This window comes from Thunnus thynnus, chromosome 11 (assembly GCF_963924715.1).
Source record: "Thunnus thynnus chromosome 11, fThuThy2.1, whole genome shotgun sequence".
Lineage (NCBI taxonomy): Eukaryota > Metazoa > Chordata > Actinopteri > Scombriformes > Scombridae > Thunnus > Thunnus thynnus.
In genome coordinates this window covers 6,982,347-7,010,310 of record NC_089527.1, presented here as the reverse complement: position 1 = coordinate 7,010,310, position 27,964 = coordinate 6,982,347, and the positions used below count along the sequence as shown (strand labels likewise).

Below are 27,964 nucleotides of genomic sequence, written 5' to 3'. Positions count from 1 at the left end.
AAAAAGCCACAGACATTCAACACAAACACACACACACACACACACACACACTGAGTTTACTTTGTGTGTGAGAGAGGAAGAGATTAAGCTTATGTCGGTAATAGTTTCGGAAAAATAATACGTCACAGCAAACATGACTAAAGTTGTTTTATGAGGTTTATTGGAGCTTATTAGTGAAGTGAAAATAAAGATGTTAATTTAATAAACATCAACATTATAGACTCATGCATCGTATTGATCTTTTCTCTTATGTGATCAGGACATTTCATAGGGAAGTCAACAGGTCGGTGTGTGTGTCCATTTAAATGGATTTAACAACATTGCACGTGCACATTATTGACTTTATCACATTATCAGCTGATTATTAAAGCTTTATACCAATATCTAATGCAACTACCAGCAATGATCAGCAATCCCCAAATCTATCAATAATTAGATTAAACATGCTATAGCAGGGCAGTTTGTTTTTAATAACAAAACAATAACATACATATGTTTTAAATATAAATAAAACATAAAATAAAAAGAGAAGGAACTGTTTTTTGGACTCCACACACACTGCTTCTAACCCAAAAACCAGTTGTCAAATATATGCTTGTATCTCCAAAACTATAAGTCCTATCGAAATATGTTTTGTTCTGTTAGAAGCACGAGGCTTCACTGAAGACTCTGATGTGTTTTATGTTTATGTATTCCTTAAAATAAAGGAGCTCTGGCTTGAGATGTTTTACCCTCGATAACATGGGTGCAGACGGGAGGTTTAGTCATTGCACAGCAGTCCCACCAATAATAATAAGAATAATAAAGAGAAAGTTTTCCAAACAATTACAGATTGTACCAAAGCAACTGATAAAGAAGCGTCATTTATGTTTTGCTGCAAAGATTAAATGTTTTTTTTCATGTTTGAGCGTGAAATTTAGTGAAAATGAGCCTTATTCAGAACTCCCACTTGTTTAAACATTTGTCAAACATTAAATTGTGAATATTTATGTAATTCTGTCCACATTTTATTCCTGATGCTGACAAAATGGAGGTCTGTCACATGGCCTGTTTAATGTCGGGACATACATGACTCGATTCACAGAGACACTAAAAAGAGGAACAAACACACTGTAAACAACAAGAATCACTTGATCACGTGCTATTTTAATCAGAAACAGGTTTATTGCCAAGTAGGTTTGCACGTGTTGTTGTGCATAACAGTCAAAATATACACAAGATGAAGTAATTTTAAATAATATAAAAAAGAAAGAAAGAAATTTACAATTTAAAAAAATGTATAACAGTATATGTGGTGTGCTAATAATAATAACAACAACAATTATAATAGTTATAGTAATACAAATTGTTTTAATGTAACGTGCCATGTTAGATCAAAAATCATTGATGTGCAAATAAAAGATTATGAGATTTGACATTAATATAGTGTATTCACTAATTAATTAATGTCCATAAGTGGAATGTAGTCCGTAATGTATAATGATTTATAATTAGTGAATGAATGAGTGTATAGCCGTTTAATTAACTGCTTCAAAGACACATATTTACCAGACATAATTTAATTTCTTTATTTTTTACACAGTAAATGGTAATTTACTAGTCAACACTCCAGTCCAGTAGGGGGCGATATAAGCTGCCTCAGCAACAGCCGCTAATAAAGGAGCGAAGAAGAAGAAGAGGAAGCGGAGGCAGAGGTCAGAGGTGAAAGTTGAACCAAGTGAAAACATGGTTGAACACGGGGACATCCGCGTGGTTCACCGAGGTGGCAGTAAAATAAACTTCAGGGAGCCTGTCATCACCACCGACTCGAAGTGAGTGTGTGTTTTCAGTCCGATAATGTTTAATATTGTTTGGAAGACGTTATTAGCCGGAGAGCTAAAGCCGGCGCTAGCTGTTAGCCGTTAGCATTTAGCTGCTAGGAAACTTACTGCTGCTGTTTACATAAAATGTCTCCAGTTTGTTTCACCTCTGCGACAATTATCTGTTAAGATAATTTAATAACATTCATACCGACTAAACATAACCACGTTTGAGTGCTTCAACTGCGATTTGTAGCCTAAAAGATGCAGTGGTGCAAAGTAACCAAGTACATTTACACATGTAACGTTACTCTACTTAAGTACAATCTCGAAGTACTTGTGCTTTGAGTTTTTCCATATGATGCTACTTTATACTTCCAGTTCACTACATTTCAGAGGGAAATATTGTACTTTCTACTCCACTACATTTATTTGACAGCTTTAGTTACTTTTCAGATGAAAATTTGACACAATGGATAATATAACAAGCTTTTAAAATACAACACATTGTTAAAGATGAAACCAGTGGTTTCCAACCTTTTTGTCTTTTGACGTCTTACAAAAAGAAGTGTGTAGTCGGGGTCACATTTCACATGTCTATGAGTTGTTAACAGCTCCACCAAATAGTGATTTTTCCCTCTAAACTTCTCACATGGTTTCATTTCAATAATTGTTCAAATGATCCAATATTTCAGCAAAAATCAAAGATTAGAGAAAAAGTCCAAAAACTGAAAACAGATTTGTGTATCAGAACTTTGTTTTTCCTTCTTTCCTCTCCCATTAATCATCTCACGACCCCTCAGATTTATCTGCTGACCCTTTGGAGGGGCCCGACCCCTAGGTTGGGAAGCACTGGACTAAACTAGCTAACTGTATATAAAGTAGTGTAAACTAGCTCCACCTCCAGCAGCTACAACAGTAACATGCTGCTCTAACACTGATGCTTCACTATTAATAATCTAATGATGTCATATATAATAATATATCAGTCAGAGGGACCAAACCACTACTTTTACTGCAAAACTTTAACTACATCAAGCTCATAATACTTATGTACTTTTACTGTAGTAGTATCTGAGCACTTCTTCCACCACTGAAAACATGTGTTTTGTGGTGCTGCAGGTTCCTGCTATGCGCCTCAGGAGAATGTGTGAAGGTGTTCAGCACCTCCACAGAGGAGTGTATCCACGACCTGCGGGGTCACACAGACCTGGTCACAGGTGTGCTGCTCAAACCCTCCAACCACCTGCAGGTACAGTCATCTCACCTCACAGTTGGTTAAAGTGTACAGCTGTAATTTACTCACAAAATTGCTTGAAAATGTATATATGTGTGTTTTCTGTCAAATTTCATGATGTTTCTGTTTGCTTGGTGTCTCTGCTAAATTAGATTGTTAAATATCATATCAGATAAGTATCTTTCAGCTTGATATCCTGTCTAGAGCTGCAAAGATTAGTCGATTAATTGATTAGCTGCCAACTATTAAATTGAGCTCCAACTATTTTGATAAGTTAGTTTGTTTGGAGTCAGTTTTTAGTCTCTGATTCCAGCTTCTTAAATGTGATTATTAGTCCTTTGTGACAGTAAACTGAAAACTGTCGGTTGAGACAAAAGAAGACATTTGAAGCTCTGTGATCCACATTTTTCACAGTTTTCTGGCATTTTATGGACCAAACAACTAATCGATTAATAGAGAAAATAATCAACAGATTAATTGATAGTGAAAATAATCATCAGTTGTCTGTGATTTTTCAAGCAAAAAACACCAAAAATCATTTTTGATTGTTGGTCGAACAAAACAAGATATTTGAAGAATCATCTTTGTCTCTGGGAAACTTGCGACTAGTTTTCATTACTTTTCTTTATTTTATAGACTTAATTAATCGATTAATCAAAAAAAATCTGTAGATTAATTGCTAATGAAAATAATTGTTACTTGCAGCTCTAAATCTGTTTTTGTTTCATTTACAACACATTACAGCTGCAACGATTAGTTGATAAACAGAAAATTAAGTAACTGATTAATCACAAAAATGCCAAATATATGCCGGTTCAAGACGATGCTTTTCTTTGCTTTATGTGACTGTAACTGTAATATTTTGGGTTTCTGGACTGTTGGTTGTAAAAGACATCGATGGACATCTTTTACATGTCTGTTTGTCCTGGAAGAGGAATCACTCCTCTGTTTCTCTTTCTTCTGTTTTTCACCCTGTTACAGAATCTTTTGGGAGTTTGTTGTCTTGAGTTTCGTATGTAGTAAAACCCTTTGAGGCAAATATGTGATACGTGGCCTTATAAATAAAATTTGATTTGAAAGTAACTGTTAGTTGCAGGTCTGCAACATATTAAATATACAGTATCTTTGTGTTGTAGGTGTCTGTTTTATAACTGTTTTACTCTTCATATGATCAGTGTGTGTTCAGGTGCTTCAGTTGTTTCAGCTCGTTGTTTATATTTGTATTTTATTGTCACATTTCTTATTTCCTCTCCTGTGTTGTTGCAGGTCTACTCTTGCTCAGCAGATGGCACTGTCCGCCTTTGGGACTTCACAGACGGGATTCTCATTAAGGTACAGACGGGTTCAACTGTTTACAGTCATTCTAGTTCAGCTGAACCTGCTGCCCCCCAACAGACTCTCTCTGTATCTGCTCCACCTCTGTTTACACGTTAGTGTGTGAGGGCGGTTTTTCCATTTTAAGTTCTGTCCCAAACCAGTAAGTGTTGACTGGACGGTGAAATGGTTGCTGACTGTTGTCATTCTGCACAAAGAAGGAAGCGTCGTAAATGTTCCTGCTTGCTACTGTTTAAAATATTATTCTGATCATAAATATAAATCTATAGCTACACTTTCATAAAACAACCTTTTAATGCTGAGTTTAAAATCACAGAACACGAAGTAAAGTAAAAGAAAACGTCACTTTTTTAAATTTGTATTAAACCAACATGCACACCAATGAATTAAAAAAGGATGAACATTCTGAACAGCTGAATGATTTAATGTATTAATTAGTATCCATGGTGACTATAGCTGTAATCCTTAATCAATTAGTGTATTGGAAGAAAATTAATCAGCTTTAATTAATTTAATTAATAGTTTCAGTCACTTTTCAAGCAAAAAAGTCAAACATTCTTTGATTTTTAGCTCAATAAATGTGAGGATTTGATGCTTGTTGTTGTCATATAGAATAATAACACAGATATTATTATTATTATTATTATTATTATTATTATTATTGGGTTTCTGGACTGTTGGTCGGAAGAAAAAAGGAATTTGGAATTTTAATGGAGAAAATCCACAGTGTTGTGGAATTTTCCATCTTTAGGGGTTACAGATTGGGTTACATTGGGTCTGGGCCTCGAGGTCACACTGTAATTGTTAAGCAGGAAGGAGGAGGAGGCAGGAAGGAGGCATCCTCTCCTCTCCTCTCCTTTAGACTCCAGCTGTCTGTGATGTTTTGGGGAAAGCAGAAACCCCTCTGATAGAGAGTAATCAGCATCACCATGGTTACCGAGGTCAGAGGAGGCTTTCCTAGATAACACAGATAGGTGGAATGTGAAACCAGAATGTGCTGAAAGTGACCTGAAGTTTAATGCAACGTGACCTGAACTGACACGAGTAAAACACAGGTCCTTGTTTAGAAACTAGTGAACCAATTAGACTAATTGTTCATATTGTAGGCTGATGAAGACTCAGAACAGAAAAAGACAGCATCCTAGTTGTTCTCTATTTCAGTTTCTCCTTGATCAAGTACTTCAATAAACTTTTTCAGCTTTAAGACATCAAAGGCGGGTGTCTTCTTTTCTCCACTGAGGTGCTGACCAAAATATCCACAACAACACACAGATTAACTGATAATAATAGTTTCAGCCCTGATGGTGACAGATGTCATGAGATGAGGAGATTGATTAGATATTTACAGCCTCCTGTGAGCTGTGAGTGTAACTGAATGTACTGAAGGACTAGTTAGTTAGTTTGTGTTGTTTCTCTGATGTCTGACAGCTGTTTGATCTCTTCCAGACTTATGTCATTGGATGCCCGATTTACTCCATCTACGCCTCAGCAAACCATGAGGGAGTCATCTTCATCGTTATCCCCGTGCTAACTGACAAACGATCCGGTAGGTTTGACATATTGTCTGATTGTAGTGACTGTTTAGGTTTAACAGTGTGAATGTGTGTTTTAATTGAGCTTTAACTTTGCATATGTTATATATATATATAATTATATTATATATATTGCTTTTATTTCCTTAATATGTTTCATGTTATGTGCTTTTACATATAGTTTTGATATGATATTGCTTATTTCTTATCTGTTCATAATGTTTCTAATATTTGATACTTGTATTGTAATCAGGGTGTCTATGAATAAGAGATCTTTCTGTATAAATAAAGGAAAAGAAAAGACAGTCAGGATGTGCTTTGACAGGATAAATTCATCTTCTGATCTAAAGTGTTTCTTCAGCTGCTGTAAATGTATTGATTTTAATGTTTGTTTAATGATTTCATTGAGGTCTGAACTAAAATCTAAAGCAAGTAGACCACAAACTTCCTTATTGAGTTACATGGAGCCAAACCAGAAGTCATCAATAATAATGCTGAAAAAGTATCAACCTGCAGAGCGATGCTAGTTAGCATGCTAGCTGTACACATTAAAAACATAAAAAATAATCAGCAGCTGTTTTGATAATCGATTAATCATTTCATGTCATTTTATGACACTTCCAGCCAGTCGTTAATGATGATTTGCTAAATTGAATATTTTTGGATTTTGGACTGTTGGTTGAACAAAACAGACAATTTGAAGACGTCATCTTGGACTTAAGGAAAATATAACGGACATTTTCCACAGTTTTTCAGATGTTTTAGAGACTAAACGATTAACTGAGAAAATAATCTTCAGATTAATCAAAAGTAACTGTTAGCTTCAGTCCTACTTTAAAGGAAAGTTTTAGCTGCAGTCTAGTGATAATCAATCATTGTATGTGTTGTCTGGATTCTCCTGGGTCTCAGTGTTTCTCTGCAGTAATTTAATGTCACTGAATGTTTAAACACATTCATGAGCCTGTTTGTTCTTTCTTGTAAACTCACAGCTCGAATACTTCATAATTAAATATCACCTGCAGATGGTAGAAACAGACTCGTGTATGTATAGTTTTTATGTGCAGAATGTTTTTGTTCATTTCACATCTGTTGAAGTTAATCTGAAGTTTGAGGTTTTTGTTTGTTAAATAATGATGAAGCAGGTAAAAATGTGTTTATTCTAATATCTCTCAGGCGGATCAGAGAGGTGCTTTTTAAAACGACCACTAGGAGCCGCCAGAGACAAAAAAATCAAATCACACTCATAGGTGCTTAAACATGTGTGTAGTTAGAAACTGTGTAAAAGGTCACTGGGTAAGAATGTCAAACAGGCTGATGTTTGCCTTTGTGTGTGTGTGTGTGTGTGTGTGTGTAGAGCTGTTCCAGCTGGTGGCGGTACATCTGCCTCAGAGTGGAGATCAGCTGGTGGAGGCCCGAGAGTTTTCTGCCGTGCTCAGCGACGTTAGCTCCAACCCGGAGGCCATCGCCTTCGGCAGAGGGGTACGTACGCCTCCGCCTCCGCCGCCACCACTGTCACCAACGCACATCTGGAACTCTCACTTTCCTAAACGTGAATCATCCACTTAGTTTGTTTGCTGCCATGAAAACATAAACTGATGTGAGGAAACAGTAATTGTTGGGTGTCAATTCAAACTATCTGTCTGTCTTCAGAAAACCTCTAATGAACCGCAGTTTGAGCATCAAAGCTCTGAAATTAAAGCCTTCTGAATGAGTAAACTTCCCTCCTGGGTGTTAGATGATGGATGAACCCCACTCAAAATTCATTCTTAAAGCGGCTATAATCCATATTTTTTTAATAACAAGTTATGAAATGACAGCGTGTAATTTGCGAGTCGCTCGTAGTGATGAGAATCATAAGAGACTCTGCAGTTCCTCTCGGCTTTACGGAGCTTTACAGTGAGTTTCAGCTCATTGTTCAGCTGTCAGGCTGCAACTTCACTGTTTCGGTTCAGTCTCAGCGCCCTCATAGCATGTTTTACAGAGGAAGAAGCTCTAAAAAGCCGCTGTACACTACCTGCTCAGCAGCAAACAACAAACAGACACAGTTAATGTAGAGCAACAGCAAACTAGCTGGTGAACAAAGTAGAGCATTTAGCATCTAAAGAGCCAGATATCTCCCTCAGGAGTTGGTAGAGACCAAAACCAGAGCTTAAAGAGAGAGAATATTGGACAGAAACACGACTCCAAATGTGTAATAATGTTTCTCTGTAACTGCTGGATGAGGAAATATGTTTGCTAACAGGTTCAACATATCAACTTAAAGGGTTATATATTGTTTCTGCTGCCTGCAAATGGCCATAAAACCAGTTATTGTAGGTTTGATTCTTGTGTAAATGTCTCAAGAACAGGTTTGAATTACACTTTGATTGTAGCCTTCCTGACCCGTGTGATAAAACGTTCTCATCCTCACAGGGGGAATTTATCGCCTCAGCTAAAGGTTTGCAGCTGGAGAGCTATTTCTTCAAGAAGCAGAAGTCATACAGGTGAGCCACAGTGTTTAGATGATACTTTATTAAACATCAGTTCATCATTTCACCCATTTTTGTCACCAACTTTTAAGTAAAACCACAAACCTCCGACAGCTTTAAATTACACGCAAAACCACAAAACATTTCTGCTTTATTAGACACAAGAAGTTGCAACATATACGTGACCGAGGTCATGAGTCAGCAGGACGGCCGTTAACACCATATGTCTGATCGTTTTTTTTTTTTTTTAAAGGTTTTCCCTCAAAGAAGACAACAAGAAGGGAGGCAAGAACACGTTCACATGCGTCGCCTGTCACCCGCAAGACGACTGCATCGCCACGGGCCACGCGGACGGAAAGATTCGCTTGTGGTGAGTGTCGTAACCACACGGCCTTGAAGCGTGCACGCTCGCTCCCGTTTAGTCTAAACATGTGCGGCTCACGTGTCCTGCGTTTATTCTGCTGATAGCTGCACCATTGAACATCCCTCCCTGCAGATGATGTGACAGAAACGTTTATTATTGTTCTGTAACCTTCTTATTTCACTATTTCAGCTTATTTATTCTGTTCCTTTTCTTCATAAAGCGAGGATGGGGTTCGACAGAGTTTTATTAAATTTGACTCAATATTTTTACCTTTCAACAGAAACCAGTGTAGTTGTACAAACAATGAGTACAACTCAAAGATGTCTAATCACATGTTATAGGAAGAAACAGTAGAGTTTACATCTAATTAAGGCTCACAACCTGATAATGAGATGAGCAGCATATTCTATGTCTGTCTTGTATCTGAGGTCCTGATTCAGATCGATTAAACTGATCAGATTAAATGTTGATGTGATATGAATCATTAAGTTTGAACTGGTCCCTGTTGAACTACAAAAACACACGATCCTCTGGCGGTCGTACAGTGACGTCACAAATAATCCTCATCTGGATACAGACGCCAGCAGCAGAGAGCATATTAATCAGAGAACAGCGACATATTTTGTTAATTAACAGTATTTGTTGTAATCTGCCGTCACAGTTTATTATTTTAAGCAGAGACTGTCGGCTAAAAAGCTGCTACCTATTTATTTACCGCTGATCTTTGCTAATAAAACAGTGAGGATAGAGATTCGTTATCGTCTGAGTTTAACAAATCTTCAGGTATTTTGCAGACGGAGAATCCTTCACATGTTTGTATAAATATCAGGTGTTGAGGTGAAACTTTATATTTCTGTTTGTCCTTCCAGGAGAAACTTTAACCACAAGAAGGAGTACACGTACTCGACTCTTCACTGGCACCACAGCGCCGTCAGCTCGCTGCGCTTCACCCCAGAAGGTACAAACACGTCATCACCTGTTTACTGCTGACGTCTGAGTTAATAAGGTTTTAATACCAAACATTGGCTGGTTTTATAAGCCAATGTGATGTGATTTTATACTTTATTTGTTAAACATGATAATAAACTGATTATATTTTTATTTATACGTTTTTGGACTGATGGTCGTTTAAATTTGTCTCATGTAATTCTGGGAAACTGTAACAGGCACTTTTCACAATATTTTGACATTTTATAGATGAATCAATTTATAAGAAAATAATCTGCAGATTAATCAAGGATGTAAATAGTCGTTAGTTGCAGTGTTAGTGTGAATTGAAATGTGTTTGTCATACATTGCAGTAGAACTCGGGTCTCCCACAGTGTATTAAATGTCTACCAGTCCTTCAGAAGGGTTTCTGTGCCCGACATCACTGTCCCGCCTCTCCATCTCTCTCTCTCTGCTTTGCTTTACCAGGAACCAACCTGCTGAGCGGAGGCGTGGAGTCGGTGCTCGTCCAGTGGAGATACAATCAAGAGAGCCAGCGGGACTTCCTGCCCCGCCTGGGCGCCACCATCACACACATCGCTGTCTCACCTGACGGAGCTCTGTTCTGTACCTCACACGCAGACAACAGTAAGAAGCTGTAAACCTGTACCGTACCCTCAGATTAAACACAATGAACAATTACAAGCTGCTGGAAAATAACAGTAATAGTGGAAATACAGAGCTGCTTGAAAATTTCTGCATAAATATGACCTAAAACATGATCAGATTTTCATTCAAGCCCTAAAACTAGATAAAGATACATCAGTTAAACAAGTGAGACAAAAAACTCACACTTGTTAATTTATTTATTGAGGAAAATGATCCAGTGTTACATATTTGTGTGAGGCAGAAGTATGTGAACCTCAAGGATTATCAATTCATTTCAAGGGGAAATTAGAGTCGGATGTTTCAATCAATGGGATGATAATCAAGTGTGATTCTGGGAGGTTCTGCCTTATTTAAAGAAGAGAAATCTGGGTCTTTACTATCAAACTCTGAGCTTCACAACACAGGTTTGTGTAAGTGTGTCATGGCTCAAACAAAGGAGATGTCTGAGGACCTTAGAGGAAGATTGGTTGATGCTCACCAAGCTGGAAAAGGTTATAAAACCATTTCTAAAGAGTTTGGACTCCACCAGTCGACTGTCAGGCAGATCATGTACAAATAGAAGACATTCAACACAATTGTTGCCTCCTCATGAGTGGTTGAACACCAAAAATCACACCAGGAGCAGGCGTGTAATAGTCCAAAGGGAAATTAAAAACCTCTCTTGCAGCGGCTACAGTCGATGTTCATGAGTCCATCATCAGGAGAACGTTGGACGTAAATGGTTTTCATGGCAGAGTTACGAGGAAAAAAGCCAGTTCTCTCCAAAAAGAACATTGCTGCTCGTCTAAAGACCACGTTGATAAGCCAGAATGCTGTTTGGGAAAAATGTTCTGTGGATGGATGAGACCAAAATTGAACTTTTTTGGCTTGAATATGACGCGTTATGTTTGGCGACGAGCAAACGCTGCCTTCCAGCACAACAATGGTGGCGGTATCATGGTTTGGGCCTGTTTTGTTGCCTCTGGACCAGAACGGCTCGCAATCATTGAAGGAGCTATGAGTTCAGAGCTGTAGCAGCAAATTCTACAGGAAAACGTCAACTGAAGCTCAACAGAAAGTGGGTCATGCAGCAAGACAACGACGCGAAACACACAAGTCGTTCTACCAAAGAATGGTCGGAGCAGAAGAAAGATAATGTTTTTGATCGGCCGAGTCAAAGTCCTGACGTATAGAAATGCTGTGAAAGGACCTGAAGTGAGCAGCTCAGTGGTCGCCAAGCAACATCCCTGAGTTGAGACTGTTCTGTAAGGAGGAACGGACTCCGAGCCAATGTGCAGGGTTGATAAACAGCTACCGGAAACGTTTAGTTGGAAGTGATTGCTCGCTGCAAAAGGGGGGCCACACCACTTACTGAAAGCAAGGATTCACATACTTTCACCTCCCACAAATATGTAAGATTGGATAAATTTCCTCAATAAATAAATGAATAAGTTAAATGTTTTTGTCTCATTTGTTTAACTGGGTTCCATTTATCTAGTTTTAGGACTTCTGATCATGTTTTAGGTCATATATTTATGCAAAAGTAGAAAAAATCTAAACATTGAAGCACCACTGTAGTTGTGTGTACTTAATCTTTTTTGGAGCCGACATCTAGTTTCCACTGGTGGAAACTAGTTATTTCTGGTTTTTAGTATTTTTAATACACTTTGTTCTCCGCTTAGTTTAAACTCCTCAAACTTTAAACTCGCACATTTCGTACATCAGATCTTTCCTCTGACAGATGAGAAAGCTACTTGCAGTAATATCTGCAGCTGTGGAATGTTTATACAGACTTGATTTCAGGATTAATTAAAAGCTGCAGTAACTAATCTCTGTTCTCTTCTTTTGCTCTAGAAATCACGATCATCCAGAGTTGTGTGAAAGTGTCGGCGGTCATTCAGGGTCTGGTCAAAGGTGAGTACAGACTGTAGCTGGATTACAAACATGCTGTACGGGCTCGTCAATAACACTTAGATTTATTAACTGTTCAGTCACTTAGGTTGTGTTCACTGTGATTAGAAATATCTCTGTTGTAACTAATGAAATGTGTTCACCGACATTTAGAAAACAAATCAAAGGGAGAAAAACTCTTTTTTTCTAGTCTGGAATAAAAACTTGCATGAGAATCAGCTGTTACCACTTTTATGTGCAATCTTCATTTATGCCAAGAAAGCTACAACTATAACCTTTTTATTTAATTAAGATCAAGATCTTTTATCTGAGTCCAGCAGACAAAAGGAAAACAAGCATAGACTGATATATAACAAAAAGGGAAACGACCTACAACGCACACAGCCGGACGAACAAACGCACATACAGCATCAGAAACAATCAGAGACGTCACAAAATAGACTCCAGGTTAAAAGTTTGCAGAGAATTGTATCCATAATTTAATTTAAGCAGTGTTAAATCAAATAATAAAGGTCTTAACACTGTTTGAATCATCATATCAGTCGCAGGGAAATCTTATATTTAACAAGAAACTGCCATAAAACAGCTGACACATGACATTTTTACACATGCACAAACACACAAAAAAAAAAAGTGAACAGCACAGGAAACAATGTGTTATGCATGAAATATAAGCATGACGCAGGATAAAAACCACTAAAAGTTAAAATAACATCGGTCATGGCTCCAAATCAGGAAAAGAAACTGACGGTCGCGCCCCTGCTGCATTACAGCCTGAATGCTGTGACATGCAGATTATCTTTATGTTTTTTCGTATTTTTATACGTCTCAGCAGATTCACTTCCTGGGAAAAAAAAAAAAATGTATGGTCTACAGTTACACAATCACTCCAGTGTACATTGATGATGCAGATTTCTGAACATTTGCGCCTCTCTGTCCCTTTGCATCAAACTGTCTACATATGGTATATCAAAAGAAAAATATTTGGCCTTGTTTGACACAGATTTATGCTTTTAAAATGTGTCAAAACACGTCCTAACAAACCGCTCCCGGTCAGTTAAGGTAGCTGGCAGCCGTCTCCACCTGTGGGAAGGAAAACGTTGTTGACTTTGGACGACTTCCTCTTAATCAGACCTGAATGTAGCAATTGATTCTCTCTCTTCTTTTTTTTTTTTTTTCTCTCTCTCTCTCTCTCTGTCCTTGTTCAGGAGAAAGTGTCAGATCAGACCTGATGGTGGATCCGCGTAGCAAAGCCCTGGTGCTGAACGGGAAACCGGGCCACCTGCAGTTTTACTCGCTCCAAAGAGACAAACTGCTGTTCAACGTAAGATATCACACATAAACCAAAGAAAAAAAACTATGTTTGTGGAGGCTTTTATTGTCTTACCAGAGTGCATAAATACGATTATGAGCACTTGGAAACAACTTATTTGAATTAAAAACCGATGCGAGTAGTTTTAAGAACAGAAAGTTCCAACACAAACTTTAAAAATACTGCCAACAACCACAACAACTCGGTGTAAATTTGCCTTAATAGCCAAATTCTTGGGCCAACTTGTGTGTTTCCCACAGCTGGACATTGTACAGCAGGAGTACATTCATGAGTCGGGCCTGCAGCAGTTCGAGGTGGTGAAGGCGGCTTTCGATGCCTCTGGCAACTGGCTGGCAACGGTCGAAGAAAGAAAACAGAAAGCAGCTGAGCTGGAGCTGAATTTAAAACTGTGGGCATTCGATGAACAAACACAGAGGTATCTGTTTATACTTTTTATTTAGTTTAAATCAGTGTGTTTACATGCACCGAAGTGACCAGTTTACTCAGAGAAAGTAGGTTACGAAGGTTCATATTTGCCGATTTATGTTTATTGTTTTGTGTATTTTATATTTGTGTTGTAATCAAGGTGTCCTTGTGAAAGAGAGGTTGCTCAACATGGCCCAACCTGTCTAAATAAAGGTTTGAATGAATGAAGTTTACATGCACTGTAGTAACCAGGTTACTGTAAATCTAAGTATACATGCAGCTCATCAGCAACCAGATTTCTCCTCTACCCCTGATGTTATTTTGGCATCACGTCTAACTGATTTGAAACTTTATTAGTGATAGAAAAAGCTGCTTTTTTTAAATTCCTTTCAGAGCGAGAAAGTGCCTGAATTTAACAAATCAATGTTCAAATATTCACAGCAGTGAAAACCGACTTATTTATACGTCTACAGGCTTCTTTGTTTTACTTTTTAGTTGAAATCTGGACGGAATAATTGTGAATATGAGGGCGCATTGCTGCGTGTAATGATTTATTTCATCCAGCTGCTCCACACTGTTATTTCCTCAGTCTGCAGTCTGTTATTCTGCACGTGTGTACTTGTTAAAAAAAAACAAAAAAAACTGTTTGGACACCGAGCTACATGTTTACATGTCGGAGAAATCAGCGTTCGCCAAGAGAGATCTACCTGAGACAACCAGGTTTCTTCCCTAATTATGTTTAAGCAGCTTTCTCGTTTACAAGAAGTCAGCTCACTGGAGGAAGCACAAAAATACAATTATTATATAAAAGATATATTTGCATATATTCTGATGCACTTACACCTACATATACTGTGATATATATGAATTTAAAGTAAAGAGAAGCCTGTGCAGGAGAGGTGGGAAGCTTAAAGATAAACAGGATTACATGAAATGAAAATAATGTAGTCTAGTAGTGTTTTTTGTTCCATTATGTAATAGGAACGAATGCTAAATAGTGATTTTTTTTTCTTTTTTCCTTGATCTCCAACCACAACCCTGTAACATGCTTTTCCTATCACCTGCAGTTTTGTGCTGAACACGACCATCTCGGCCCCCCACGAGGCCCGGATTACAGCCATGTGCTTTTGCCACGCTGCCGACAGCCAGACCACCATGCTGGTCTCCGCCAGCAAAGACGGGCACTTCAAAGCCTGGCAGCTGGCCGCCCCAGCCCACACAGAGGGTAAGCAGTCTAGCTCGGTTTCTGCCAGTCCGGTCGACCAACAGGTGGAGTTTAGTTAAGCAATGCAACAACATTTACTGACCTTATTTAATTTGTTGTGACCTTGTTGTTTAGTAGGTTTTTGGCTCAGTGTCGTCTTTACCTCATTGTTTTTTTTTTGTTGTTGTTGTTCGGACATTATATGTACCGATTTTAATTCTCACTTTAGACATGCATCACTGTGTGTGTAATCCTGAGATTTGAGTAGATCAGCTGTGACTGCACCTGCTTTGTGAATCTGTCTGCTCTCTTTATAACATTTGACACTGATACCGAGGCCAGACACGTGGACTCAGCACACCCCTACACTAGGATTTTATTCATGGACTTCTCTTATACTTTTAATACTGTGCACTACCACAACGCCCTAGTGGAGTTTCAGGTAAACCTGACACTGATTTTATAGATTAAGAGGTTGTTTTTTTTTCACAGAACAGGCCACAACTTGGTGCTGGTGATATAGGGGCATACACCAATTACATTACTGCCCCCATCATGAGGAATAGTTTTAACAGGGAACTATAATAAATAAAGATGATTAAGATGCTATATGAACATGCAGTGTCAGCTTTAACAGGATTTTCACGTTGTCATTCAATAAAAAAAAAACAACAACTCCCTCACTTCCTCAAAATAACTCCTAAAAAGCAAACGGGAAGCTCTCTGTGAGCTGATAGTGCACTCTGTCATGTCAGACATCACACACTGGTTTGGCACATAGACATGAGCAAGCGTTTCTGCCAGTTGGCATGTGATTTAAAGTTCTGCATTTCATTTTTGTACAGATGGAACGATTAATCGATGATAGTCAGTCCTGCCTTTCTGGTAGGATGAAGTATGTCTCAGTGGCGGGGGGGGGGGTGCAGGTCTAGATCGCTCCCTGTCACCTGTGGTGTTCCGCAAGGATCGGTTCTCGGCCCCATCCTGTTAACCCTCTACACGCTCCCAGCAGACACGGGATGTCTTTTCATTGCTATGCTGATGATATCCAGCTGTACATCAAAACTGCCCCGAGCCCTTATGATGCCATGTCACGCTTCAGCACCTGTCTGAAGGAGATAAAGGCCTGGATGAGCAACAAACGTCCTCCTGTTACATCCTCTTCTTATTGGCACTTCACACCTTTGACGGCCAGGACATCCATCCCCCTTTCCTCCTCAGCCACTAATCTGGGGGTTTGGTTTGACCCTCAGCTGACTTGACTATGCAAAACCTCTCAAAAACATCTGTAAACCCTGTCAGATGAATTCACACAATTCACAACAACGCTGCCAGGATCCTGATGAGTGTGCAAAAACACCAACATATAACACCAATTCTGTTTTCAATGCACTGGCTCCCTGTCTCCTTCAGGATTGACCACAAAGTCCTGCTACTCACATGCAAATCCATCACCAGATATGCACCTCCCTACCTACAGAAACTGATCATACTACAAACCTCCACCAGCACTCTCAGATCTGCCGGCAGCTCGCTCGTCTGGGCCCCCGGTATTAAGCTATGCACCATGGGGGATCAAGTCTTCTGCTCTGCTGCACCTCACTAACCAACTGAGGGCAGCTCAGACCCTAGACTCTTTTAAAAAAAACCCTTTCTATTCAAGAAGGCTTTTTCATCTTAACTTATATTGCTATTTTCTTTATGTTCTGTGTTAATACTGTAGCACGCTGAGTTACGCCATGAATGACAAGTGCGGCACAAATTAAATGTATTATTATTTATTATGTAATCCAGAACTCTTGGTGTCTGTCTCCCTCTCTCTCTCTCTTTTTCCTCTCGACCTGGCTTGCAGATGAAGGTCCATCCTGGTCGTGTGATTTCGTCGGAGCCTATCACAGCCTGGCGCCTGAATGCTGCTGTTTCTCAGCCGATGGCTCTCTGTTGGCCGTCAGCTTTCAGGAGGTGGTGACTGTGTGGAGCCCGGCCTCCTGGGAGCTCCTGACAACTCTGTCCCAGCCGCCGGGAGCTATCAGGTCAGAGCACACAAATACCCACACATTCAGTAGGGGTGTGTGTGTCGAACATTTAATACTTGTAGGACTGAGTTTATTATGTTTGCAGCAGTTTTAAGTAGTGAAAATGATCATTGAATGCTTGCTCACAATCTTTTATTTTGTTTTTTTAGTTAGCCACCTTCTTGAACAGCTGTTTATTGGCTTTCTTGCTGAGATTTAGATGAGAAGATCAATAACACTCATGTCTGCACACTAAATATGAAGTTGGAGCCATCAGCTAAGTAGCTTAGCTTAGCATAAAGACTGGAAACAGCTAACCTGTCTCTGTCTGAAGGTTAGACTGTTTGCCTACCAGCACCTCTAAAGCTCACTAAATAATATGTTAAACCAAAGTGCAAAAATGAGCGGGGTGGGGGGGGGGGTATGTGCCAGACTATTTCCTGGCCCTGAGCCGTTGCCAGGCAACCAGAGGGGACTGCAGGAAGTTGCTAGTCCCGGCCAAGAAATAGTCCCTTTTGTATGGGTTTAACAGACGAGATCTAACGTGTTAATTTGTGAGCTTTAGAGGTGTTGATAGGTGGATTTTGTTGCCTTTTGTGCTAAGCTAAGCTAACCACCTGCTGGCTTCATATCTACCGTACAGACGTGATAGTGATATCAATCTGTTCATCTACCTTTCAGCAAGAGAATAAATGTTATTCCCAAAGTGTGAAGCTGTTTCTTAAAGCAGAGGCAGAGGAGTAGATTTAGATAAATAGATAGTTTTTCATTTGCAATCTCTCTGTGCAGGCTGATAAACGATCGAGGAGAAAGCTGCACGCTCATCACATTCCAATCTTCTATTTTTAACTTTCCGAATCTGTTTTGGCACACGTTGATGTTAACAGACAATGATCTACAGCAGGCATTCACCAAACACTGATTCATACGCTGTATAGCAACATCATCCAGCAAAAGATCATCAAGTGCTTATTAGCAGAGAGAGAAAGACAGTCTGTGCAAACACTTTAATAACTTGTGACTTGTTAAAAGTGAGAGAAAGAAAACCATCACCATCTGTATCTTCACAACATTAATATCTGTAAAATGCTCATTAGTCTGTCCAACACTGGTAAGTAGAAACTGTACAAAGACCAGTAACAGAGGACCGTTTATTCGCTGTCAAGTCTCCGCAGCAGTGGACGACCATGAACAGTTAAACGACCTTGTCGCCGTTCTGGCAGAGGTCCAGGAGTGTTGTTTCTCAGAGGATGTAACCGAGAAGAAGTGCTGCCTGTCGGCCGGTTGACGGCAGGAACAGGCTGCAGTTTCGCAACGTTGCTCGAGTCTCAGAAATGTTGGCAAATGTCCCCTCTGCTCAAGAAGGGGCCCCACAGGTCACTGAGGACGCGAAACTTCAGTTGCTAGTTTCTGTACCACTTTTTTTTTTTTTTTTTTGGAAATAAGCACCACAACACAAACTCAGCATTCAGCAAGCAAAATATAGAAAGATGACATAAAATTCACCCTTTGGCCATTTTTTTTATATATATATTTGAGAGCAGTGAAAACTGCTAAAGTGACCAAAATATTAAAAAAATGGAAATATCTCAGTTTTTTGTGCATTTTTGTTCATACAAAAGTGTTAGGAGTTAACTTTGACTCATATTTATTCAAAAATTTCAAAAATCACCACTCAAATTATTAATTGAAATCATGATGGATGTTAAATTCTACTATTTAATGTAACATAGAACTATAATAAAGTGCGATTGTGAATGTTTTCTCTCCATAAACAAATAGTGCACAACCTAAAGAATACACAATCTCTGTTCTCTGAAAGATTAAAGTATAATCAGCCATTTATTGTCTGATGAGTATTTATGAATGAAAAAAAAAGATGTGTTGTTCAGACACTTGGTAGAGAGACTAATTATGAGGGGACACAGTGAAACCTCAGAGTATTAATGCTATATAAGGGTTAAAATAAAGGAACCAGCAGAAGGAACATAAAGATTTTAACAATCAAGAAACTTCTTCTTTTTTTTTTAAAGAGTCATTCAATAACATTAGAAAAGGTGCTGGTCAGACACTTATTTGTGTTCCTTCTGCTAGTCTGAACTAATTTCCGTATCTGGCACGCTGCCTTTTCCCCTCTCAAAAAACTCAATCATACTCAGAAAACCTCTTCAAATGAGCAGACATTTCCTGTGTAGTTTGGGGGAGCTGACGGTGGGAATCTATTCGTAATAATAATAATAATAAGACTTCAGAGTTGAAAGGAGGGAAAACTTGGGAGACGTTAATGGTCTGCTGTTTTGACAGCTGCCCGGTGCCCCTTACATAACTCCCACCTATGGATGCGTAGAGCCTGGTGGGTGATTTGCTTGACCTCGAACTTCAACCAACTTCAGACTCTTTACATGCAGCCTCAGACGTTGGTTCACCCACCGAGTGCTGTGAAACTACTTCACATTTACATTTTTTGTCAATATAAGTCATTTATGAATGATATGTTTGTTCATGCAGCAGCAGTTTAAAGTCAGAAAGGCTGAGCGGTACTGATTTATTCTTGGTGGGTGCTTACATGTTCCCAATCGAAGCCCCCAAAGCAGAAAAAAAGCTAATCCTGTGAAATATGTGTTGTGTAAGGAGCTGGTGGTTCTTTAGGGGGATTCTTTACAGCGACAGGAAAATAAATTAGACTTTTTTTTTTTCCTCCGCTAGGGATCTTTGTTTTGGGCGACTGAGCTGCTCTAAATATCTGCTGGGAACTACAACGAAGAACCTGCTCTGCTGCTGGAATCTGCTCACCTGCTCCTGTAAGCTAAAAGTTCATATTTGCAGCTGCATGCGTTTTGTTTAAGTGTATATTTTTGGTTTCATCAAGTATATAACTATACGTATCCTTCCCCTTTTCTCTTTTCTCCCTCTTCTTCTTCTTCTTCTGTCTGCTTTCCTGCTCTGGCAGTGGAGTGGAGCACCTCCATGGACGTCAGCCTGCTGCTGGCTGACCCCGTCTCTGAGAACATCACTGCCTTCTGCTTCCAGGAAGGATGCACCGACTGTAAGATTTAAACACACGTGCAGCCCAAATATGAGTTTTAACATTTGCAAGTTGGAATCAGACCTCTTTAAAGTTGCAGGAAATCACATTTCTTCCGTATCTATATGTAGGAATACTGTGTAAAGCATTAGAGTTTACAGAAAACATCAAATAACTATTAAAAATGACAAGTGATTTATTTTATTTTTATGATTTTTCCAAAATATTTCACTCCATATAAAGCCATGAATAACTGTTCAGAGGTTTGTCTTTCGATCTGAGATGCGGCTGCTGCCTGTGTGCAAGAATTGAAAGTTATTGGCGTTGTGAAAGAGGAAGTTTACGTTGAAACGCTGGTTTGACAGTGAACAACGTGCCGCAGCTTATAGAATACATATCATTAGTGTCGTTGTCAGAATGATTAATCTGCTTTGACGCTTATGTTTGTTCTGATCCAGCAGCTAAGATGCTTAATCTATAGGAATCAATCTTCTCATGTTTCTCTCTCTTTTTATTTTCAGTGTTTGTCTTTAAGCCAAGCGAGCCTCGGCCGCTGTTTTCCCAGAAGGCCGTGTGTTCGGGGAAAGTGACGCGCGCCGTCTTTGCCCCGAGGGACGAGATGCTGGAGAGCTGCGAGGAGAGCAGCCAATGGCTGAACTGCTCCCAGCTCTACTTCCTCACTCAGTACATGGTAAACACATTTGATGTTTAAAGGGGACATATCTCGCTTTTTGTGCTTTATTCTGTTATTTTTATACTGTTATGATGTCACATATTTATGTTAGAAGTGGTCAAAGCTCCAAAACTTGAGGTGAACGTATGTGAAAATGCTCGCTGCAAGTCAAAAGTCAGGGCTTTGTTTGCAGCGTTACCACTACTTCCTCCTTGTGGTGATGTCAGATTGTTCACACATGCTGTCTGTTGGTAGTCTTTGTTGCTAAAGTTGTTGCTAAGGTTGTTCTACGGGTTGTTGTTTGTTGTCCTCTCGCATATTTCGAATCAAATTCAGGCTCGAACATGTACGGATGTATTTGAGAAGTTTATATATCGAGTAAAGAACAGGAAAAGAGGTGAAATACGACGACTATTATTTGTTTACGTAGCCTCCAGAGCCGCTGGAAGTCTGCTGTTAGCTTCCTGAAGCTAACCAATCAGAACAGAGTGGGCTCATCGGGAGGCGGGGCTTAAAGAGACAGGAGCTAAAACAGCCTGTTTCAGACAGAGGCTGAACTGAGGGGCTGCATAAAGAGACAGTATAAGATAAATAAGGCAAAGATATTCCAGTTGAGCCCCATAAACATAGACCTGGAAATGTGCATGATATGTCTGATTTTTATTTAAAAGCAAAGAGTAGATGTCTACTTTACTGCTGTGTTCATCCAGAGAAGCTACACATACAAGTAGGACAGTTTTTATTGGCTGGCAGAGGCAGTTTCAAACTGGCAGAACTGGTTATACTGATAGGTTGGTCACTGCTCTTTCATACACCATCATTCAAATTCATGTTTATTTTCTACCTCAAACACAGACAGTGATATTTTGTCTTTTGGATTATGATTTATTTGGTCATCTTCCTTTTGTAGAGTTACAGTGATTGGTCCAAAGGGGGCGCTACACTTACAGGTTTTTACATGCTGTTATGTTTGTTACTGATTAGCCAAGTCAGGATCACTGTGTTATTTATAAAAACATCAGATGTCTTTTGATTTTTGCCCCTTGTTGCACATAACCCCGGCCCTGATATTTAAAGTCTCCTTCCACTCAAAAACACGTTTAACTTGTTGTTGCTGCAGTCGGATGTTTTAGATTCACTGTGCAGAGTTTGACACTAAAAGGCCGTTTTTTGTATAAACATCTGCAGAAAGTGGAAAGTTTCTCTGAGCTCATTGAAAATAACATTTTAAGGGGCGGGCTTACGAGCAAGATTTGTGACATCACAACTAGTTTGGAAGCTAATCCTGGTCCAATATTCAACTTTGACAAGTGTGATGTGGAAACTTGAAGCCTCCAGCGCACAAACACTGAGAATAAACTTTACAGTGGAGTAAATTGTCCATCTCGTGTCCAGCAGCTCAACTTCTGAAATTAAATATATTTGCATATTTATAGATTCTGGATTTTAATTAAAGAAGAAGGAGTAGATGTAATTTTAAGGGTTTAAACAAGATAATTGAGCTTTTTTTGTGGAAAAACCACCTCAGAATATTTTATATACATCTAAAGCTAAAACTAAACATCCACAGCCCTCCATCTGTGGAAACATTTATTGAAAAGTTTATCAAAACAAGACAGACTTGATAAAACTGTGAACGTATCCTTTTAATAAAAACAAAAAATGATGACACCAAAGATTGCAGCGTTTAGAAAACGGCTGAATTCAGCAAAACCAAACGGACTCAGACAGTTCGTTCCAGTTTTCAGTCTGTTTTATGTCTCAGCCGTGACATCCACATCACATGATGATGTAACGGTGTAATGTTATGCCATAATCGTAGTTACAGTGTGCTGTATAAAATCCATAATGCTGCCATAAAAGCAGAGTCCATGCAGGGTGACGCACACATCATTTACATCCAGAGTTATCAGATCTCACCCTCCTCTTAGAGTCCTGCTAGCTAAAACTCTTTCACCTCCTCAACCGTCTCTCAACTGAAAACCTAGACACCTTAAACATATTTCTATAATTGTATTGATGCAGTTTGTTTTAAATTCTTTTAACTAGTATACTTTCCTTTCTTTTGTACTTATGTAATGTATTTGTATTGGGGTATGGGGTCTAAAAGTCTACTTGATGACTATTTCTTTCATTACAAATGATGATATCAGCCTAACGATTCAGTTAAATCTTTGAAAAATGGACGTGAATTTCAGTCTAGCCATGATTCGTCCCCCTTTTTTTGCCTTAATGACAGCATGCAGTGGAGCTGGCACAGACTCCGCTAGTGTGTGCGAAACCTGATGACCCATGTTCCCTCAGCATGATTTTGACATTGTTCCAAAGAGCTTCTTGTGAGCCTCCTCATGGCTTCTGCTGATTGGAGTCTTGTGTTCTTTATTTAGCAAACTCTGTATCTGTGTGGAAGTCGCTTTTCTATCTCTCAGGGAACTAAGCTTGATGTATTGACCTGAGCTTTGGATACAACTGATCCGGTTTTTGCAGAGCGTTTTAGAGCTCCGTGCGACGCCCCCTTTTTAGAAACTTTTAGTCTAGTCGTGACTTTATGCTGCTTAGTTCTGATGTTTGCCACCATCACAACACTACCTAGTGAGCAATGATCTACTGGAAACTTGATGCACAGCCATATTTATAGCAGATAAAAACACCGTCTGCATGTTGAGTTACTAGAACGAGCCTCTGATTACTAGATCAAATCCACCCGAGTGTCATCTAAACACATGATTCAGTGGTTAGAGATACAACTCGAGGAAATCTGACCTTTTGTACCGAGGAATTGGTCAATGCTACAAATTTGCTTCAATTTGCAGAATTTTAAAAATTTCTTCTTCTTTTTATGTCGTAACTTCTTGTTTTTAAATGTTTCTGTTCACGTGAAGATAGTATGTGTATTTGTTGTGTTCATGTGATTTGTGTTTTTACTCTGTGTTGTTACACTGCTGCACAACTTAGGGACAAATAAAGTAATTGATTAATTCATTGATTTGATAAAAAAGGACTTTGCTCCATTGTTACATTTTGCACATTGTGTGTGTGCTGTTGTGTTCTTCTGACTGATGTGGACTCTCCTGTTCAGGACCTCATGACCTTCACCACCAAGGCGGAAGAGGAGCGACTGATGGCGTCCAGCAAACAGGTAAAACACACACATGTACACTAACAAACACGTTGTTGTTGTTCCATACTGAACATGTTTAGAGCAGATTTTCTGAACTCTGAGAAACATTGAAGTTGATATCTGATATCTGGCCGTTCCTCATGCTTGCAAAGCCGCACATAAAATTTAATAGTTTGAAAACTGCAGGCTGGACTGATGCCTGTATTCAGTTGTTGCTTCAAATGTTTTCTTCTAAAATGAAAAAAGGCTGATGGAGAAGATGCAGTCTGTTGTGCTTGGCTAAAGTTGCAGAAGTTCCTTGTTCTCTCACAAAGTATCCGGATGTCCCGTCTTGTTCCTCCTATTAAATAAAAATCACTGCTGAAGCTTTTCCTCCATCATATCGCTGAACACTGTTTTTATTTTGTGAGACATGAGCCTGTTTTATTCTCTATTTATATGCTACCATGGGCCTTTTTAATTTGTCGTTTTTATGTAGATGACACACAGCTGTACATGTCTGTCAAATGTGACCATAAAAAAAATTTAAAAAAGGATAAAACAGAGATGATGATGATGATCTGCCCTGAGAACAGCAGAGTAAACGAGAATTTAGTTTTAGTTTTTACCTCAGTCAAGGAGCTGTAGCTCGTCTGCAGACTGTTAAAAGACAATTAGCAGCATTTTGAACCTAGAAGAAGTGCAGGAGGCTTGAATAACCGGTTATCTAGCTCAAAAAAACCCCTCAAAACTCACTAAAGGCTGATTTAAGGAAGGTTGACAGAAATGATGTATTTTCAACAGAAAAAAGAGATACTTGACACTTTCCTTTCATGTCGCGCACCTGGAAAATTAAGTTATGTTTTGGACACCGTCATATTTGTCACACAGAGTGTTTGGGTAGTGTTACTAACGTCGCCATGGAGACCATTGTGACCATTCCTTATTGATATTTTGGTCTGTAACCTTGTTTAATTAGTCCTGGTCGGGATGATATAATGCAACTAAACAAGCCGTCTGGAGGATAGCGTCTGGTTACCATGGAGACGACTGATACCTTTCGCCGAAGCATAAATTGAAAACGTCATGTGACTCTTTAATTTCTGTTGAGTGACATTTATCAAAAGTGTCGAGCAACCCACCGTAAATCAGCCTTTACATTCCCTCACTTTTTAAAATTTTATTTTATTTTTTATTCTGTAAATATAAATTAAATGCTTTTAACGTCAAGCTCTTTACAAGCGCTGTAAGAATAAATCTTTACTTACATACATTTCCTATTTTTCCTGACATTGATTGTGATTTTTTTTTTTTTCCTCCATTCAAGCTCGTGGTTGATGACAGCGTCGCCATGACGCCGTTCTACCTGTTGCTGGGGAAACACCGGCAGCAACAAGAGGAGAATCAAGACTCGCTGAGCGTCCTGTCCGCTGAGCGAGCGCAGCTCCCTCAGGGCTCCGTCGCTGTCAAGGAGGTCAGTAGTTTGACCCTTCATGGATTATGTTTTATAAATTGTTTCATTGATCATTAAGTGAAAGATGAAAACACACACATGTATTAGTAGTTTGTCCCTGTTAGTTTGTAGCTCTTTAAACTTTGTTGTTGTTGCTGACAGCTCCTGCAGACGCCGGCACACGTCCTGCCCTCCACCTCTTTCCTCTGCTCCATGTTCGTACAGTCTCTGCTCATCTCCGTCACAGACACCAGGTCAGTTATCCTCGAAAACTTCCTGAAATTCAACACGTTATCTGAATAAATGTCTGAATGTTTGTAGTATGGCATGTAGTGTGAGGCGCTTTGAGTGGTCAGAAGACTATGTGCTATATAAATGCAGTCCGTTTACCGTTTGTTCCCTTTTTCATGTGTTTTTGTTTGACTAACTTCATCATCGAGGGTCGAGATAGTGTTAGTGTGAGTTGACAAAACGCTGCTGGTTCACACAGGGTCTCACATGACTCAGCAACTTGAAAACTAAAATAGTCAACATCGGAAAATGTGGAGTTTCTATTTTCTGGTCTCTGAAAAGATGTCAAGTCACGCTAAACTTTTTTTTTTTTTTGTTCTTTTCCCGATGTGTGCCTTTGTGGCCTCAGGGAGGAAAAACAACATGCGGAGGAGGAGGAAATGGAGAGCGAGAAAGAGGAAGAGGATTCAGAGGAGGAAATGGAGTCCAGTACCTCGAGACCGAAGCAGGCGTCAGTTGGAGGCCAAGCAGCGGAGTCTGCAGCCCCCCCTCTGACAAAAGCTCAGGTCAGAGAGCTGAGGAGGGTGAAGAAACTCGACCACAGCTGGCTCAGCAGCGTCCTGGACTGCTAAACATGATCGTGTAAAAAGACACTTGCAGAGATACAGTGCTTATAGGAAGTGTGACCATCCACCATGGATTTTTTTTTATGTTTTATTGTTTTACAACAGTGGATCTCATTTGGATAAAAAAATACAGAAGCAAAAAAAAGTGTCAAATCTGTGCAAATATGTTAACAGAAAATACTTGATAGTAAAGTATTCGTCCTTTTCACAACAGTATTGTTTTGTTCATCTGACAAATCTTTATCAGTGTGGATGAAAATAACATTTTTCTCTGTAAAACTGTTATGTTTCATGAGGAAAGTGTGTGAGCAGCAGTTTTAAAGTCTTGCCACAAACAGGACTGGCTTGAGGTCTGGACTCTTGTTTCATGTTTTGGGGGTCATTGTTATAAATCTTCTCTTGAGTCACAGTCAAGTCGTCTTGGAGACTTTTAGCAGGTTTTCTTCCTGCATTTTCAGCTCTGTTACCGTCTGTTTTCAAGTCTCTCGAAGCAAGTTCAACTAGTGTGGATGTCTTCAGTTTACCTGGCTGACATCAGTTCGGCTCAGTCAATAACCTGAATAACCTGTATCAGGAAGCTGGTTACTAAGCAGCTCAGTTAACTCTTATCCAGGTGCAAACATGTTGACGCAAGTTCTTAATTTCAAACCAATCATGTTTAGAGCCGTTTCTAAACAAACTAACATGACTGTAATCTTGATGATGAAGGAACCTTTAATAGTTTTTGGACAACAACGACACAGAGGAGGAAGATATATCAGGCTTTGGATACACACACAATACTTTTTTAGAGTTTAATCACCAACTATTTTTATAATTGTTTAAGTCATTTTTCAAGTGTTCAGACATTTGCTTCTTTCAGCTTCTCAAATGTGATGATTTAATGCTTTTCTCCGTCATACAGGATAGTAGATTTAATTATCTTTGGGTTTGGGGCTGTTGGTCAGACAAAGTAAGATGTATGAAGACATAAGCTTTACTATTTGGAGACTGTTTGGACATTTTACAGACGAAACAACTCATCGATTAATCTGTAAAATAATCAGCAGATTAATTGATAATGAAAATAATCATCAGCTGCAGCCTGATACGATATAATCACAAGAATGTGATACACTTAAGAGCAGTTAGACTGAAGTCAACGAGATTGATAAAGTCTATCTGACCGAATTATTGCATTTTTAATTTACAGCGTGTGGTTGTTTTTTTTTTAATAAAATGCAACAGTGGATATATTTTTTACTTCCAATTATTATATAATTGAGTAAAAAAATAGTACTTTTCATGTTCTCTTGAGTTACAGTGGTGGGATGAAAGTAAAAGCAGGATCTGGAAAAGTTAAATTAATCCTAAATCAATCGTCACGCCTTGATTACATGCATGTGACCACAACTTGAACGTGCACCATTCATGATTTACATATGTCATAGCAGAGGGAATAAATACTAATTGTGATAAATTCATAGAGATTTTTACTGTTAGTTTTCTGTTCAGTGTCAAAAATCCAATTACACCCACTTTGATTCAATGTTTAAAAAGTCAAAGAGTGGATTCAAAGTTTTACAGACATTGTATTCAAGCACATAAATGTGTAATCACACACTTTTCTACAATTTAATAAAAACATGTCAGCCTTTCTTTAAGCTGTCCGCCATGTTCATTCATTCCTCACCTTTTT

General features: G+C 39.0%; 1 protein-coding gene across 1 annotated transcript; it reads left to right on the top strand.

Moving 5' to 3' along the window:
• The first annotated feature begins 1,656 nt into the window (after positions 1 to 1,656).
• Positions 1,657 to 27,929, top strand: wdr75 (WD repeat domain 75). The gene is made up of 21 exons (XM_067602964.1): positions 1,657 to 1,811; positions 2,922 to 3,051; positions 4,303 to 4,368; positions 5,818 to 5,917; positions 7,258 to 7,382; positions 8,316 to 8,386; positions 8,625 to 8,741; positions 9,605 to 9,693; positions 10,152 to 10,310; positions 12,165 to 12,224; positions 13,430 to 13,545; positions 13,794 to 13,969; positions 15,027 to 15,184; positions 17,016 to 17,196; positions 19,885 to 19,979; positions 20,129 to 20,224; positions 20,725 to 20,894; positions 23,956 to 24,015; positions 25,304 to 25,450; positions 25,592 to 25,683; positions 26,070 to 27,929. Exons 1-21 carry the CDS (start codon positions 1,726 to 1,728, stop codon positions 26,290 to 26,292), a joined length of 2,517 nt encoding a protein of 838 aa, XP_067459065.1. The 5' UTR covers positions 1,657 to 1,725; the 3' UTR covers positions 26,293 to 27,929.
• Positions 27,930 to 27,964: the final 35 nt, after the last annotated feature.